This window comes from Lontra canadensis, unplaced genomic scaffold (assembly GCF_010015895.1).
Source record: "Lontra canadensis isolate GAN:19392208 unplaced genomic scaffold, GSC_riverotter_1.0 scaffold1, whole genome shotgun sequence".
NCBI classification, from domain to species: domain Eukaryota; kingdom Metazoa; phylum Chordata; class Mammalia; order Carnivora; family Mustelidae; genus Lontra; species Lontra canadensis.
Genome location: NW_022630995.1, coordinates 97,326,267 through 97,344,781, shown reverse-complemented (window position 1 = coordinate 97,344,781; position 18,515 = coordinate 97,326,267). Strand labels below are relative to the sequence as shown.

The window sequence follows — 18,515 nt, the reverse complement described above, 5'->3', positions numbered from 1 at the left end:
CCCCTTCTTCACAGCTCTCTACCTGTAATCAGCACAGATCTCCTTTGAAACACTGTATTGATTTATATTTCTAAGATTTTATCTTAACAAAGTATCTATGGCTAAAAATAAGTTTGAAAGCTCCACATTAAGACCTTAGATACACTTAAAATACTCATTCAAATTTTGTGGTCTACAGACTACTTTGCCTGTGTAGGAGACATGGAGACCTCTTCCCTTTCCCTATTATAAGAACTTATCATTACAGGGGTGCCTGTGTGGCTCAGTCAGTTAAGTGTCCAACTCTTGATTTCAGCTAAGGTCATGATCTCAGGGTTGTGAGGTTGAGCCCTGCATCAGGCTTCCCACTGGGTGTGGAGCCTGCTTAAGATTTTCTCTCCCTGTCTCTTGGTCCTCTACCTTCTGTCTCAAAAAAACAAACAAACAAAAAAAACAAAACAAAACAACAACAACAAAAAACTTATCAATAAGATAAAATACACAGATACACAGAGGTGGATATTTTTGGTAATTACAATTTGTATGGAGCTTTAGAGTTTACTAAGTACTTTCCCTCTAAATAAATTTTTTTAAAAAAGATTTCTTTATATATTTGAGAGGGGGTTGGGGAGTGGCAGAGGGAGAGGGAGAGGAGAGAGAATCTCAAGCAGACTCCCTGCTGAGCACAGAGTCCGATCTCACAACCCCAAGATCATGACCTGAGACAAAATCAAGAGTCAGAATCTTAATTGACTGAACCACACAGGCACCCCTCTAATTTGATTCTGACCACAACCCATCACTTTACAGATCTGAAAACTGAGACTAAGATATATTAAGGTAATGACTTTACCAAAGATTTTTGAAAATTATGACCAAATAATTAGTTCCTGTCAAGAAAAAGCCTAGAAAACACTAGCACGTTAGGGATATTACTCATTTAATGATTATTTATTTGCTACATGCTGTGCTAAGCCCTAGGGATACGATGATGAGCTAAATACAGACCTGTTCTCCAAGGTCATAGTCTGAAGTCGAGAAAAATAAATGATGGGATAAAACAATATAAATAAATATTAACAGTATTGAGAACCATTTCAAAGTTGCTAAGAATCCCTAAATGTTCACAGAACATGTTTTGAAAGACTAATGTTTGGGAGACTCAAAGACCAAGGTAATGAGAGATAGTTAATTAGGCACATGGGTGGGATAGGGGAGTGATGAGTATGGAAAACACATACTGTATTAAAGGCTGTATTTGGCTTCATACCTGAGACTAGACTATATCTTGTGCAAAATAGATGGAAATGACTGCCTTTGTGAGAACTGCCTCCTCTTTCCATATCTGAATTGTGTCCTATTTTGTCTTAGTCTATAAAGTTTTAGTTCTAGTGGTAGTAGGCTAAGGGGTCATATTTGTATTTTGTAGTGAGACTTCATTTAAGCAAAGTATCTATGCTAAAAACGAGTTTGAAAACTCTAGAATAGATTTTAGGTTAAGATCAATATATTCTTATTCCCCAAAGACATACAGACTGCTATGTAGCAAGTAGATCTGTCTACAACAAGGCAAAGAAATTCAATCATAAAAAGATTTCCTTGTCAAGTTTACTAAAATAATTAGTTTTTCTAAGTTCATGAATATAATGTAAAATTCTGAACGTGGCCTGTTGGGTGCTAGCTGAACTAGTCCTTACATGCTTCACCACCCTTTGTGTGGGCCTTTTTGTTGTCGACTTTCTCTGGCCGGCTTCAGTTGCATGGGCCGTGGCTGTAACAGACAGATGCTGTGTTCCTAGCCCACAGCACTCTTTCTACACCCATCCAAGTCCTATGTATCCTTCAGATCTCAGCTTCAGATCCCACTTGGAAAGCTTTTCCTAGTCTCCTAAGTGGGTGAGATGAGAGTTATTTCATCTCCCTTAGAACCTGGTGTTGTGGGGCGCTTGGGTGGCTCAGTGGTTTAAGGCCTCTGCCTTCGGCTCAGATCATGATCCCAGGGTCCTAGGATCGAGCCCTGCATCGGGCTCTCTGCTCAGCGGGGAGCCTGCTTCCTCCTCTCTCTCTGCCTGCCTCTCTGCCTACTTGTGATCTCTGTCTGTCAAATAAATAAATAAAATCTTTAAAAAACAAAAAACAAAAAATGAGAACCTGGTGTTGTTTGTTGATAGTGCGTACCAGACCTGTACTTCAATAACTAATCGTACAAGACAGCAGAGGCCCTGTCTGTATTCTCCATCACTGTATTTTTGGCTCATATTAGGATCTGGTGTGTGATAGGTACTTTTTAAAAAATTAATTTTAGTAGTTTAACTAATAGGCCCTGGATTCTTTTTCTAATGTCATAAGGCTAATTCTAATTCAGACTGTCATAATATTCTTCTTCTTTATCATCCTTATTTACATATGTATAAAATTTATTATTCTCAGTTTTTTTTTAATAATTTTTTCCTCAGTCCTTACAATTATCATTTGAAGTAGACTGGACAAAAAATGTCACCTGTATTTTGCAGAAGAGGGATGTGAAGCCCAGGCACTTATTCCTTCCAGAGCCAGCTTGTGTCAAAAAGAACTTTGGCTCTAGCCCATCCCCTAACCCCCAACAGCATATCCAGTGCTTTTCATTATGCAAAAGCTGCCTTGGGGTTTTCAAGTTACCAAATAAATCCTGAATTATATTCTAATTTAAGGCAATTTTGCAAGTGATTTAAAATGTCTTGGGTAATTGGATCTTGTCCACCATACACTGAGCAGCCTAGTGACTTGAGAGCTAGTCTTCCAAATAAATGCCAAATCAAATGGATAATTGATTTAGTCTGAACTTATCCATCTTGAAGAGTCATGAGTGACAGGAGATGACCAAGCAAGAATGAAGGGCATGTGTTTCCTCATGAGAAATCTCACTCAAATAGCCAAGCAAATCAAATGCAGTGACCTAATGTGTGCATTTACATGGGACCTGAATCCTCCTGTGATCATCTAACTTTCTTTAATTTATGGGCAAGTTTAGAGGACTTCTTTTACCTCTTCTGTATTCAGGTAAGCAAACTTACCAGTGAATAGAGAGATGATAGTTTATATCCTGCTGTGGTAGGTCAGATCCCCCCAACTCCAACTGCGGCATTTGGAGAATGATTATATACATAAGCAGTCAAAAGAAAAAAAAAAAACTTGCTCGTGTTTATGGCTCAACATGCAGCTCTGTCCCCTGGGGCATTTGCATTTCAATGGAGTATGAAATGAAACGATCCATTTACAGCGTTTAGTTTATATGGTTCATGACTTTGTAAAAGTGCCTTGAGGTTTGCAAGTCACTGCATAAATCTTGACAATAACCATACATTGTGTCATACATATTCTCATATATGAGACATAATTTTAGTAAATTGACAATAAATCTTTTTATTGCATCTTGTATGATTGCAATGAGTTCTTATTTATTGTATCTCTGCCATTTTGGTACCCAGATCTACTTGTTAAATATTAGTCTGTGTCTTCTGGGGGCATAAGAATATATTGACCCCTATTGTATGTCCTAATGGTTGAGAATTCTCAAACAATAAAACTTTTGATATTTGAGCCTATTTACTCCTAGAAATTTTATAGTTCAAGTTTGCAAATGCTTTTTAAAAAATTATAAACAAGTTCACACAAAGCTCTTTGAATATCTTTAAGATTTACTGAAAGCATATAAATGGGAGCATATAGCTTATGGACCCTTTAATATAGATATAGTTTAGAGGTCAACTAATTGTTTCTCTTTAGAGGTTAACCTGTCCCAGAACTCAGGAAGGAAGTGCTAGAATGTTCTGTAGAACCCAAAACATTCAAGCCCATTTTTTCTCTAAGGCCTGCAAATAATCTGATGGGATTCTTGCTCTTTGCAGACGCTGATGACTGTGGTCCTGTGGGATGCAGTTCACAGGCTCAGTGTGTTTCCGAGGGAGAAAATGCTACATGTCAATGCTTGACAGGATTTACTGGGGATGGAAAAGTATGTTTTGGTAAGAGCAAAGGCCAATACATGTATCTGGAAAACCATAGGGAACCAGAAACATTCTTTCAGATAATACTGATTCAAAATCTCCGGAGGATTTACATAATCATCAGGATTGAATAAATTAGTTGATATTAGCTAAAATGATAATGAACAGCATATCTAGAAAATATGAAACATATAGTATGTTGTTATATTATAATTACATGATATATGCAGTTGATATTAAGGAGAAAATTTTATAATTAGTTTTAGAAGCATGAATTTGAGCTTGAGTCAAATTTATAAATTCACCAGTTACAATAAGAACACAAATTTCTCCCCCTAAAAGCTGAGATCTTAAGTTTAAGTTGAATAAATTGGTTGTGCTGGATAGGTTTCCATATTATACTGAGTGCCTTGAAATTTTAAGTTAGTGATTACTGTAAGAATCTCAGTTTTTATCATCTGCAACCCTGGCCCAATATGATTTATTTACATACACTTAGCTAAGCAGACACCTAAACAATCTGTAAAAATTGGTTTGGACGTGAACTTTAAGACCAAGCTACAGAGTTTGCATTACATTTGCAAACAGTATCTGAAAGTGGTTGAGTGATTGGTTGTGTGAATGCTTATATTTCTGTTTTTCCCATGATTCTCATTTAATGCCAGGATTGTCTACATATTTCACTAGTCAATCGTTTTACCCACAGATATAGATGAATGTGAGACGGGCATCACTGTTTGCCCTCCCACCTCCTCTCAGTGCGTCAATACTGAAGGTGGCTATGTCTGCCGGTGCTCAGAAGGCTACCAAGGCGATGGGATTCACTGTCTTGGTAAGAGAGCATGTGTGCCAAGGGAGGAGGCCAGAGGCAGGCTTCAGAGGATGGGGAAATGTTGTGGGTGTGGTGGGTTGAGAGAAGACAGGGTGTAATATAAGTGCCACCCATGTTAATGCTCAAAGTGAAGTTACGTAAGCTGTTCAAACAGACATAGGTCGATTCTGGATGAACAGTCAAGTTTGTGCGCTTGTGCTAGGATGGGACTAGTCAGCTTCAAGACGCTGCAGAGGTTGTGGGTCCCTCTGCCTTTCTCATTCTTTCTCTGGAGTTGAGTGACGCCAGTGCCCATTAATACTCCACACCTCGAGCCATCATGGCGGGAATTCGTACAGCATTTTCGTTATCCCTGGATTTTGCAGGTGAGCCGCGGTGGACTGCAGAGCTGAGGGAGGCTTGTTGAAGTCTCTGCTCTGGGCGTAAAGGAAAGGGGGGAGTGGTTCTGTGAAAGGGCTCACGGGACAGCTCTGGATGAGTGTCAGTAGATGGGAGATGCAAGCCACTGACATTCTGATACAAGGAAGGAGTGATTAAGATGTCTTTCATAATCACTGTTCTCTGCCAAGGTCTGGGTGTAGCTTCTCGGTTGGGAGCTCACTTAATGGCTGTCTCGTACCATGCCAGGTGTCAGGAACAGAGCAGAGCCCCACAGGTAGGGACCTGCCTGAAGCCACCCTAAACCCATGAAGTGCTTACCTGGAGTTTAACAGGGCTTTCACATGTCTCTAACAGTATTTTCTTTGCCTTCTGAAAACACGCAGATCTTTTCACGGTGAGGGGCAGATGACCTGATAAGAAACTGAAATGATACTGCTTTCTCCCACATGCTGAGGTTAAATATGAACCATCAGTCACGACTACCAAGTTTTTTTTTTTGGAGCTGGCTGGTTTAAATCAGACCTTTATCAGATTAGTTTTGTGGAGTCCACAGTCATTTGTAAATAGTCTTTTAAGCACATAGTTGGCTGTCAGTCAAGAAAATGCCACTGCTCTAATTAATCAGGCTCATAGATAATTTAGACAAACAGGCTTTATATTTAATTTACTTTGAAGAGGAAAGAAGGTATGCCTTTTGGATGTTTAAACTCATTAAACTCCAGATTCTGTATTACTAACCTATTTCCTTCCAGCAGTGAATGCGCAACAGGGTATCATGGTGCAGCCTGCCTGGGGGCAAGGAGTCCTCAGGCCACAGGGAAGAATGGGCTGATTCCTGTTCTCTCTTTCTCTCTCTCTTTCTCCCTCTCTGTGTTCCTTCCCCTCTTCCTCCCCTGCTCTCTCTGCCTCACTCTCCCTCCTTCCTTCTTTCCTTCCTCCTTCCAGATATATGTAGATATAGTGCTTTACGTTGTGCTTGGAACATAATAAATGCCACATAAAAATAAGTTATTCTTATTCTTAGCAATGGAGTTGCTTCTTGACCAAGAGTATACCTGTGTTCTTAGTTCTTGGAAAAGCTCTGTCTCTCAAGGTTCACAGAGATTATAGAAATTATAGAGAAAGAGAGATTACAGAAATAAAGAGATTATAGAGATTTCATAGAAATTATAGTAGGAAGTAAGTGGGAAAAAAAAGACTCAATTTGAGTCATTTGGGATAGCAGTCCAATGTGACAAATATTTATTTGGCAACTATCAGTGCAGAGACATAGTGCCCGGAAGTGTGAGGAAGAGCAGAATGATGAAGGTAGTGCTTGCTTGCGAGAAGAGCAGGACCTGAGAGACAGGGAGCTGTGATAAGTGGTGAAGGGGGGTATGCATTATGAGAGAAGTAAAAACTACAGTGAAAGTTCCCAACTGGAAGAATATCTGTTTGAGGTATTAAGAAAACTTCATGAAGGAAGGATCACCGTGGATGGACGTTGGAGCGTGAGGAAATTTTCATTAGGCAGAAATGAGAAGGAATGGGGAGCATTCCAGGTACGAACATATGACAGGTCTATTTGGGGTGTAGAGAATAGCTACATGACTAAGTATAGTGTATGTGAACTAGACGGCCTTTCTGCTGTGGTTTGGGGATGGGGGACCTGGTGTCTCTTCCTTTCCTTATAAGAACTTCAATCCTATTGGATTAGGGCCTCACTCTTATGACCTCATTTAACTTTAATTACTTCCTTGAAGGCCCCATCTCTAAATATAGTCACACTGGGGGTTAGAGATTTGGGGGGAGATACAATTCAGTTCATAACAGGTGGGTTGGATTACATATGTAGAAGACTAGAAGTTGAGGGTCATTAGGGTTTTATTTCTCTAGACCAACCCTATCTAATAGAACTATAATATATGTTACCTATATAATTTTAAATTTTCAAATAACTCCATTACAAAAAGTACAAAGAAATAGGTGAAATTAATTTTTATTTTATTAAGCCCAACATATCCACGATATTAACATTTTAATATGTAACCAATATAAAAATCATTGAGATATTTTTTTAAATTTTATTTTTTTTCAGTGATCTAAAATTCACTTTTTTTGCACTATACCATATTTTACATTCTTTCTTATTTTAGTACTAAGTCTTCAAAATCTGCTAAGTGTTTTACACTTACAGCATACGTCATTGTAGACCAGTTGCAGTTCAGGTGCTCACACACTCACACATACGCACATACAGACGGTGATGGCTACCATATTGGGCAGCTCAGCTCTGGGCAAGAGAGCGTTTGAGTCAAGGGGTGCAGTGATGGGAGATGTGCTTTAGGATGTTAATCTGGTCCCCGTGTTTAGGAGTGGAGTGGAGGAGAGATGGTATGCAGGGAATGTGGGGAGGCTGTCTTATGGTAATGTAAAATTGAGGAGAAGAAAGATTTAAATGTTAGGCTGGTGGTAATTGAGAAAGAAAATAGTAGTAGTTGGGAAAGAAAGGGTTGACTTAATTTATGTTTGTGCAGAAAAAAAAGCAGAAATGCTCTAAATGTATATCAATGACTGGATGTCTATTGGCAAAAGTTAAGAATGAATCTTCAGGATCTTATTTTCTAAATGTTTGCCTAGAGCTGGTTTACCAATCTCCAACCTTCCCACTGAACTGCATGTTGGGATGTCTCCTTTCCTCCCGAGCACTGGGAAAACATTCAGCCTTATTTCAGGAGTTTAGAACACCTGAATGGGCAGGCAGCTGAGGGACCACTTCATCCTTGTGTCCAGCATTCATAATATAATTTTTTAATAAAAAAATACAGAGGGTCTGAGAGTGTGCAGCAAGGGAGAGGTTGAAGCTGCTCCCTTCCCACTATGTTGGCTTTTCCAATAATATAACCCTTTGTCCTCCTCTGCACCTCACTTTTCTCTTCCCTACTCCCTTGTTTCTGGCAGATATTAACGAATGCCAATTGGGCAGGCACACCTGTGGGGAAAATGCCACCTGTACAAATACGGAGGGAAACTACACCTGCATGTGTGCCGGCAGCCTGTCTGAACCTGGGCGGATATGCACTGGTAGGTTGGTGGGTAGTCCAGGGCCAAGGAAGGGACTTAATTCTGGAAAATTCTATACCCCAATGTATTTGCTCTGAAGAGTCTAGAAATTATTCGATTCAACTAGGCTGGTGAGTTTACGTTCCTGATTAGGGGGATGCTGAGCTTGGGAGTGTGAAGTAGTCCAAGTTTTCTTAATTTAATAACATCTGGAAGAAATTCCTTTCTTATTACTTACAATTCAAAAGGTGGGAATGCAGGTGGTTCTCTTTAACTATGAGACCAATGTCTTAATTTGTGATACTGATTTCTGGGGCTGCTGGAAAAACTTTGCAGGTCAAGTCAGGTCAGGAAAGATGTCTGGACCCTTAGCATTTTGAATCACTTTTAAAGCTTTTCAAATATTACCTTAAAACATTAGTATTTCTTGATCTGAATTAGAACTTGAGCTCTTTTTTTTTTTTTAAATGTTAATGGTCAACTTCTGCTTTCTTGAGGCTCTCCCCAAATGGCAGTATCTTCTCACAACCTGTACCCTAGAAGGGGAGCTGGCTTCACCTCAACCCTGGAAACCAGGATCGGGGTCTCTTTCACCACCACTCCCAGCAATTTACCTGTCTTTGCTCTGCAAGCACAAAACATCTTAAGAAAGGAAATTTCAGGACTTACTTGGGTCTCTTTTTTTTAACACATTATTTTTCTCAGATAATTTGCTCTTCTTAAAGGTATTGAGAGACTGCTAATATTTATATAGTCAGCTACACACTCTAATGATTTCCTTTTAAAGAGCAGACAACCATTCAATAAAAGGGACTTCGCGGGATGCCTGGGTGGCTCAGTGGGTTAAGCCTCTGCCTTCAGCTCGGGTCATGGTCTCAGGATACTGGGATCGAGTCCCACACTGGGCTCCCTGCTAAGCGGGGAGCCTGCTTCCCCCTCTCTCTCTGCCAGATGATCTGCCTATTTGTGATCTCTGTCTGTCAAATAAATAAATAAATAAAATCTTTAAAAAAAATAAAATAAATAAAAGGGACTTTGCGATTTTGACATTCCCTCTGTTACGGTAAAGTTTTTATTCTGTCAGACTTACCAGTCTGGTCTTTGAGGGTTCCTCTGATATTTACATCATTTTTAGAAGAAAGCATTGTGTGGGAGAAATTTTTGAGGCTTCCAGGATACTGGGGGTAAGTGACTGGTCACTGGTAAAAGACCAGTGACTTGGGATTCATGTAGTCATTTAGAATTGACTGTTTCCTCGCTTGCCTCCAATATGCTTTCTGTCAGATAATACTGAAGCTGAAGAAAGAATGGCTGGCTTCATGGTGAATGACGTTGAAGTCTGGTTAGGAAAATAAAAACTGGAGTTGCTTCTGAGTTCTTGTCACTAAAAGACACTAGATCACAAATTGTTCACAGAGACTAGTTCTGAATATTGATCCCTGGAAGACCTAATCGCTTCAGAAAGTGAAAGTAATGTCTTTGATTCTTATAGACTCTACTCCCCCTTCTCATCTCATGGAGGACGGCCACCATTCTGTGAGAAATGGTTTCCGGGAATGCCCCTCATCCTATGACGGCTACTGCCTCCATAACGGTGTGTGTATGTACATTGAAGCAGTTGACACATACGCATGCAAGTAAGTCAAGCTGTCTTTGTGACAGCACAGAGATATGGGACTGAAGTCCATAACTTTTAGGTAATTTATAAAATTCATATCAAGGAGATTTTTTCTATAATTGGGTTTTTGCTAGGGAAAAACATTTAAACACACATATATAAATTGTGTGTGTTATATACTGCACCCTCCTTGCGTATATAAATAAACATTTAAAGAATTGGCGATTTTCCCTCTTACTTAACTTGGTGTTGCTACTGGTACAGTCTGGGGCTGAAACCTCTCATTCTGGCTGAAAACTTAGGTTTGTGAAAGAATTCCTTGAAACTTGGATTTATTTCCTGCCGCATGTGTGGACAACACCCACAATATGTTTCTGAATTTACAAAAAGGTTATATATACACGTTGGACTTGTTACCCTCAACTTTCGAAACTGGAAAAAAATTATTTTTCTTCAGTTTCTAATAGTTGCTGTTTACACTTCTGTTGCTGGAAGTGGCCCCTGCTTCTGTTTGTTCCTTTTTTGTCCCCATGACAGTTTCACAGTGGGCACCATCAACTGAAAAGTAGATTTGAGGGTGACCTGAAATTGTAGGTCCTCCCACCATCCTTACTCAGAAAACACTTCCCTGGAAGCAATATCTAGTTCTGCATCAAATTTTACTTTTAGTGGATTTCATATTTTCAAGTCAATCAGAGGGAACTGGTAGGTCCTGAAGAATAAATGCGTCCTCTGTGGCTAGACTACTGACTGACTGATAATTTCTTCTGCCTGAGGAAGAAGTGATAAAATATTCTGATCCTCATGAATAGAAGCTATAAGCGTAAAGGCTTTTATTATTTTATGAATAATAATCAGCAGAAACATAGTCTAAATTGTTAGAAGAACAAGTTGTATTCTGTGACAAAGTGAATGGCCTTGCATTATAAATCACGTCAGCCAGACAAAAGTGATGAAAAATGCTCATGACTGTTAGTGAAACTGACTTAAATCTCATAGAATTCTACCCTCATGTTCATATTTGCATGCTGTAATTTCCCACCCTAAGATAAATCCAATCTTCACATTAGTTGTCCTTGATTTTGATAATAAGAATCAATTTTTTTCATGTTCATGGTTCCTTATTATCCAAAATAATGAAATTATGAAGATAAATGTCCTACTTTATTAGATTGTGGTTTTTCTCTATGATACTTAAACTTTAGATTATAAGAGACATTACAATAGTGTGAAGGGTACTTCACAATTATTATAAATTGCATTTAGTAGATTATTTTCACTTGACCTGATAACATCGATTCATTAAATGATTTATGAACTCTTTAGTACACTGCTTTTCTTTCTGTTATTAAATCTTATTCCCTGATAATGTTTTAAACATGAGTTGCTACAAAATGACAATTAAACTAGAGATAACACTCATATTTAAGGATCTTTAATAAAAAGCAATATTTAAAATATCATCAGAGGTCCCATTAGTCTAGGTCGTAACTTTGTTTTTGAATTTTACATTTAATAAAAATGTGGTTTAATCAGACATCCAACACTTTCCTCCTTTTGCCTTGATGACTTCACCTTGTATTTTTAAAATTCTATCGTGACGCATCTCTAGGAATGCTCACCAGCTCTAACTTTTATTAGAAACACTTGATCGGTATCATTCTGCAGAGTGCTCTCAATACTGTGAGAAGGTTTATAAAGGGCTGCTCTTCTTTCTTTGCTTGAAGGCATTGGAAGCCCCCCAATACAGAGATCCCCTGGCTGTCTGGGGTGCAGAGAATGTGAGAACTGAAGTCCCCATGCCCCACATCTTCCTCAAAGGTTCCCTGGTCCTGACATTCTCAGAAGACCAAACCTCCTGAGCTAACAGGAGATCCTTATTCATTCTGGTTTGGCTTTGAACCAGCCCACACACTTCTGGCCAGGTCTTCTTGAGACCAAGCAGCCCCAACACCAGTGCTGTGAAAGGTTGCATGAGAAAAGAGTTGTGTGGCCAAATCAGTCTGAGAAATGTTATATACTCTAGCCCTCAGTTCTTGATCACAGCACACCGCAGTGTGAAGTCTTGTTGACCTTCCTTCAGAATTTCTTGAAATTATTTGACCAACTAAACTCAGATTTGAATAATTTATCGGAATAAATAAACCCAGAAATCTTTTGCTTGGTTTAACCGAAGTAGTTGATAACCCAAAGAACTAGCAGGGAGGACCCATCTATGTGAAATGCTGGCCGACTGGTTTGGGCCATGTATGGCTCAGAGAGACCCTGATACTACAGCTTGCTTTTGCTCCCCAGGACTCTTGCACATGGGACTGACATATTCCTCGAGACCCTAAAGTCTCTGAGATTAATATCCAACAGGTTACAAGTGGCTGCTAGGCATTGATAATAAATGACTATAACCAAAGATAGCTAGAATTAAAACAGTATCCAGGAAAGCCTGGAATAACTTGATGGTCCTTTTATACTTCCTACACTCAGATCCTGTCATCTCTTTCATGATGTGTTCTAGAAGAATAGCTTCTCAGAGGTGCTTAGAGCTTAAAACCCTTTTTGGAAGTAGCCCGATGTAGTAGAAAGAACACAGGCTTTGAAACCAGAAAACCATTTGGATCAAACGTGCCATTCACTGGCTAAGAGCAAAAAGACAAAAAATAGCAAGTGTTGGAAAGGATGTGGAGAAAAAGGAGCCCTCACACACTGTTGGTGGAAAGATAAATTGGTATAGCCACCGTGGAAAACTGTATGGAATTTCCTCAAAAAATTAAAAATATAAATACCATATAATTCAGTAATTCTATTGGGTATTTACCCAAAGAAAAGGAAAACACTAATTCAAAAAGATAGGTACACCTCTGTGTTTATTGCAGAATTATTTACAATAGCCTCAGTATAGAAATAACTGAAGTGTCCATTGATATGTGAATTGATAAGGAAGACGTGTGTGTGTGTGTGTGTGTGTGTGTGTGTGTGATGAAATATTGTGCAGCTACAAAAAAAAAGGATGAGATGTGCCATTTGAGACAGCATGGATGGACCTAGAATGTATTATGCTAAGTGAAATAAGTCAGACTGAGATGGACAAATACCATATAATTTCACTCCTATATGGAATCTTAAAAAATGAATAAACAAAAAAGAGGCAGAATCAGACCTGTAAATACAGAAAACAAACTGATGGGTGGGAAGGAGGGTGGGTGGAATGGGTGAATGGGAGTAGAAGATACAGTCTTTTAGTTATGGAATGAATAAGTCACAGGAATAAAAGGCATAGCATAAGGGGTAGCGTCAGTGATACTGTAGTAGTGATATGTGGGGACAGATGGCAGCTACACTTGTCGTGAGCAGAGCAGAATGCATAAACTTGTCACACTGTTCTATCGTACTCCTGAAACGGATATAACATTGTGTATCAGCTATATTCAACCAACGAACCAACCATCCAAATCGTTGCCATTCATCAGCTGTATGACCGGGTAGAAATTACTTAACTCCTTTGAGCCTTACTTTTCTCATCTGTAAAATGGGAATCTGCTACTGAAAGGAAAATGGGTAAAAATGCCTAACACAGAGTTGGATACAAAGAGTGCTTAACAAACGCTAGTTTCTTCTTCTCTCCTAAAGTGACTTTCCAGTGCTCTTATGACCAACTCAAGGTAGAACTGGGACTAGGACTGAGATCTTCTGCAGCTTTATCTCATGCTTTTCCCCTTGCGGTCTCTTTCCACTGTGGGGACCTGTATCCATTCCCTGGGCATTCATTCCTCCTGGTCCTTTTGCAATGAGGTGCGGATAGAAGTCGAGCCAGGGCTGAGCTGGGAGGAAATTCCTAACAAGTGAGCTCAAAATACTTAAGAGGGTATTTTTGAAGTTTATGCTCCTGTGAAGAGTAATAGAATACAATTGTACCCGAGCTCCCATGATTTCTGGAAGTATATGTTCCCAGTAGATGGCAGCATTGTTTCATTTACTTTTATCTATGCGGTCACAGCGCGTGGTGGTGGCCGGTGATGCTAGTTACGGTTTTGCTCATGAAACACCATGAAAGCCCTTTTTCTCCCATTTAGTTTTTTCTCCTTTGAAAGAAGTATTCAAACATTCATGGGTCGCCACTGAGACCTTTTCCCTTGGGCCAGTGGTGTTTTTTTTTTTTTTTTTTTTTTTTTTTTTTTTAAAGAAAAGGGTTTCCTTGGCTGACGTGGCTGTCCTTCCTGTTCAGAGACTGCATATTCCTTTACAAGTCTGGTCTCAAGTGAGGGACTCTGCCTTCAAATTCCTCCTTCCTTTGACCTATACTCTCTGCAGTCTGGCCAAACATTTGCTCAAAAACTCTCTTGGCTCTTAGGGCAGAGTTGCTTTGTGTTGGTCTTAAAGGTAGCTCCTCAGGATTTTAGCCTAACGGAAGCTGATCTTTAATCAATGTTCTGCAATGCCTTATAAAGGCGGGATGCAAATAATTCCTCATCAATCCCAGGGCAAACAGACCAAAGGGGGAAGTCCATGCTGCATTAATTTGTAAATCAGAGTGCTTTCAGCTGACCCCTGATGGATTTTCCATATGCTTCCAAAGAGCTGAGTTTGGAAATGCAGAGGTTGAAAGACAGCAGGATATGGAATCTGAAAATACATAAGCGTTTTTGGCCAGGGCTTAGCTCTGACCTCTGTTTGTGTGTTGTTACAGCTGTGTCTTCGGCTACGTTGGGGAGCGCTGTCAGCACCGAGACTTGAGATGGGAACTGCGCCACGCTGGCCAGGGGAGGCAGCGGCAAGTCACCGTGGTGGCTGTCTGCGTGGTGGGGCTCGTCCTGCTGCTGCTGCTGGGGCTCTGGGGGGCTCACTGCTACAGGTGACTTTGTCTTTCCCTTGGCATTTTCAACCTCTCTCTACCACCTCCCAAGGAAACGCCTGCCTCCTTGAGATGAACTTCTACACACTTGCTACATTTGTTTAAAGGGGGGAATAACAGTGAAGGAAAACAAGCAATGGCTAAGGATTTCACTGCTCTGAAACCTCAGTGGTTTTGCTTTTCCTTGTTGGGGTCCAGTCTTTGTCAGTATATCTACATCATTTATTTTTTTATTTCTTTTTAAAGTGATTTTATTTATTTATTTATTTTTTGACAGAGAGAGAGGGAACACAAGCAGGGGGTGGGAGAGGGAGAAGCAGGCTTCCTGCTGAGCAGGGAGCCGGATGCAGGGCTCCATCCCAGGACCCAGGGATCATGACCCAAGCGGAAGGCAGACACTGACTGAGCCACTCAGGCACCCCTATGGGGTTGTTACTGAGCATAATGCATTTTTGTATTCTACCTTTTTTTCTCGTATGCATCACCTGCTTCCCCCCATAGGCTGGGTAAGTAATTTTGCGTGGCCGCCTTCCACTCAGTTGATTTACCACGAAGTATTAACTCCTGTTCAAAGAATCATTACTTTCTCTCACTTGGGGTTTGTGTTTTCAGTAATTTCAAGGTAAAAGTTAAAAACCATGGAGCAAAAAATTTATACATTTAATTAAAAGATAATACTACATGAAGGTGAAGGGATCATTTTCCATTTTCTTACAAAGAACTTCATCTTCATCTTTTCCTATCGTTGTACGTGCTGTTAGAGTTTGTGCTGTACAAAATTATTGAGTCATAACACGTTTGGGCAGAGGGGAACTTTGTAGAATTACCTAATTCAGTCTCATCATTTTAATCTTGAAGAACCTATGACCCACTTAACCTATGGCACTAATTCTCTGGAATTGTAGGGAAGACCTATACCACCATCTGCAGATGAAAATCAACCACATTTGCCAGGGCTACCCAACCACTCAGGTGGCAAATGGCATGTATTATGGAGAATTTCAGCATTTGATCCAAGATGTGCTTCTCTGAGATCCTGCTATATCCTAGCATTGTGGTTAAGAGCATGAGCTCTAGAATCAGACCACACAGGGACAAGTCCCAATCATTCTTAAGTAACACCAGGCGTGTTATTTAACTTTGTATTCATTAATTTCCTTTGCTATAAAACGGGAACAAAAAACTGTACTTACCTCGACTTACTGTAAAACTAATTGAGTTAATTTAAGTAAAGAGTTCAGCGTATAACTGGCAAATGGGACTTAATGAACATTGTGTTATCATGATGATGACTTTCTATGAGCGGTCATGTTTCCCTCCAAGACTGACATGTTCTGAACCATTTTACACCTTGAGAGTCAAGGTTCTCAAGCACAAACTTGAGATTTTAAATTCAGAGGTCCAACAGTAACCATTTCACTTTTTAGCCCGGTATTGGATTTGTAGGAAGAATATTAAGTAACCAAGATTTATCCCATTGAACAAAATGCCAAAAGAAAAGTAGATACTTGGCAAATAGTATAGAAAAAATGGAAGCAAGAAAGTCAAGTTCATGTATACCATAATTATTAAGTACTTTTTCTTATTCTGTGGGTTATTACATAGTAAATAAATTTTATGTTCGGTTGCTGTTCTTCAGAGCTCTGGATTGAAAGCTCTTGTCAGTTTGCTGTCTTTTTGGACTTGGAATTCAAAGACCAGCTTAGTGGGTTAGTGTAGACTTTATATACAAATCAGAACAAGTTTAGCTTCTGATCCTTATATGTCTAAAATCAAAAGTGATAAGAACTATTTCTTCAAAAAAAAAAAAAAGCAAAACACAAAAAACAAACAAAAAACTCATCAGCACTCTTTCCTGCTTATCCCCCTGCAAATTTTCAGCTATGTGTTTGACTGCATTCAAGCACTTTTATGTGTTCATTCTGAGAAGATCAAATTAAAATAGCTAGTTTAAATATTGCCGTGTCACTAAAGTATACCAATAAATATAGCTCTAGCCTTGAGTGTTGTTAGGTGTGTTGAACGATTTTCTTTAAAAAGTTTGAATCAGTTATTTCCTCCTTTTGTAGCACTCCTTGCCTGTCTTGGCCAGACTGAGCATTTGACACTCTTTGTCTTGTTTATCTTTCAAGATTGTGTAATGAAGTAATTTTTAAAATGTTATAATATTATTACTTCAAAGAGTTTGATTTCTTGGAAGGACCCAATTGTAAGAAAATCCACGGGAAGTGTTCTGTCACAAACTATAACTTTGTTATTTTGCAACTTGGAACTGTTTTTATTAGCCACTTGATTGAATATTTTCCCCGATGCCTTTGGTTAAGAACAGTAACAACACATACTCTCTCAGCACCCATTGCAAAGAAATCACAGTTCCTTAGAATGGTTTTCGTAGCAGTGCTTACCTTCCTTACTACCGTTGGTCAGATGTCCTGGCAGGCCTATATGTCAGAGAGTCACATTCCCTTAGCTGTCACCTGCCCAACATATCCGCACTGACTTAGCTACTACTTGCCCAAGATAGCCGCACTGTTTTAGAAATCTTGAGGCTGGCTAGTGGTCTTCACCACCGTATTTACTTCATTGCCTTCCGTTAATTGGCTGTTCAATACATTATGTACCCGCCTCTCCCTCTAGAGACTACAGCTCTGGGGACAGGGACCCCGGCTTCATATTACATCTCCCTCCCTTTACTCCCCTTTCCCTCAATGCATGACACCATAACCTCTATAGACTTTGTGCTTCGTGTTTGTCAAACAAATAAGTATTTATAAAGCTATATTTGGAGGCAAGAGACCTATTCTACTTCCTAGCTTGGCAACATGAGATAGTATTCTCTTGGGTCCTCCTCTCTGTGTGTTCTTGTGTCTGATGCGTTTGAGTAGGAGAGGGCACCAAATTAGTGGGAGGAGCCCAGGCATCTCACAGAACCTTGGAAAAAGTGAAGTATCTGGCAAGTTCTGCAGAAAAGAATGCTTAGAAAACCCAAAGTTGTGCTCCTAGTTTTCTTGATATTTCTCTCTCAAGCATTTTAAGTACCTACATTTCAGTAGCAAAAGCAGTTGTCCTTGACCATCACTGAGTGGGCTACTGGTTGTGTTTTGTTTTGAAATTGTCTCACATTTTGGCTTTATTGCAGGACTAAGAAGCTGTCATCAAAAAATTTAAAGAATCCTTATGAAGACTCGAACAGAGAAGGTAGCAGTAGCAGGCCTACAGACAGCCAGGCTAGGATGGCCTCCTGTCCCCAGCCTTGGGTAATGTGACCAAAGTACATGAAGCAAAAAATTGACTTCATATGGACACCAGTTCATTTTTTCTCATTATTTTTTTTCTATCCTGTAGTTTCTTCTTATAATTTCCATTTTTATGGGTTATGTGAAAAGTCTTTCCCAATTTTTAGGTAGTCTCTTTCAAATGGATGACTTAAAAGCCCAAGATTATGCTCTTTCTTTCCTTTTTCTTCCCCTTGTGATTTCTCCTATAGCTGTTTGTTTGTTCATTAATTTATTTTATTGAAATACAGTAGATGCTCTAATTTTCTTAAGATTTCTTTTCTTCACATACATTTTAAATGTCTAAATTTCAGCAGCAAATAGTTGCCAGATGTAGCAAATAAAAATACAGGATGCCTAGTTAAATTCATACTTTCAGTGAAGGCTGAAATTTAAATTCAAATTTAACTGGGTGTCTTGTATTTTATCTGGCAAACCTATATGTTTGCCAAAAAGCAAAGTGATTGGGAAGTTTAAAATGCTTCATAAATTACCCACTTCAGTAACTGATCTTGAAACCGAATAGGGCTAGCTCGAGCTAGGCTAAGCTCCCTTG

General features: G+C 39.4%; 1 protein-coding gene across 2 annotated transcripts in view; it reads left to right on the top strand.

Annotated features, from left to right (window-relative positions):
- EGF (epidermal growth factor) overlaps positions 1-18,515 on the top strand; it is a 104,304-nt gene that overhangs the window by 70,247 nt on the left and 15,542 nt on the right. For both annotated transcript variants that reach the window (XM_032859867.1, XM_032859858.1), the window contains exons 17-22: positions 3,867-3,983; positions 4,672-4,797; positions 8,119-8,241; positions 9,713-9,857; positions 14,520-14,684; positions 17,824-17,941. In XM_032859867.1, coding sequence (XP_032715758.1) covers positions 3,867-3,983; positions 4,672-4,797; positions 8,119-8,241; positions 9,713-9,857; positions 14,520-14,684; positions 17,824-17,941 — 794 coding nt within the window. The remainder of the gene's footprint in view (positions 1-3,866; positions 3,984-4,671; positions 4,798-8,118; positions 8,242-9,712; positions 9,858-14,519; positions 14,685-17,823; positions 17,942-18,515) is intronic.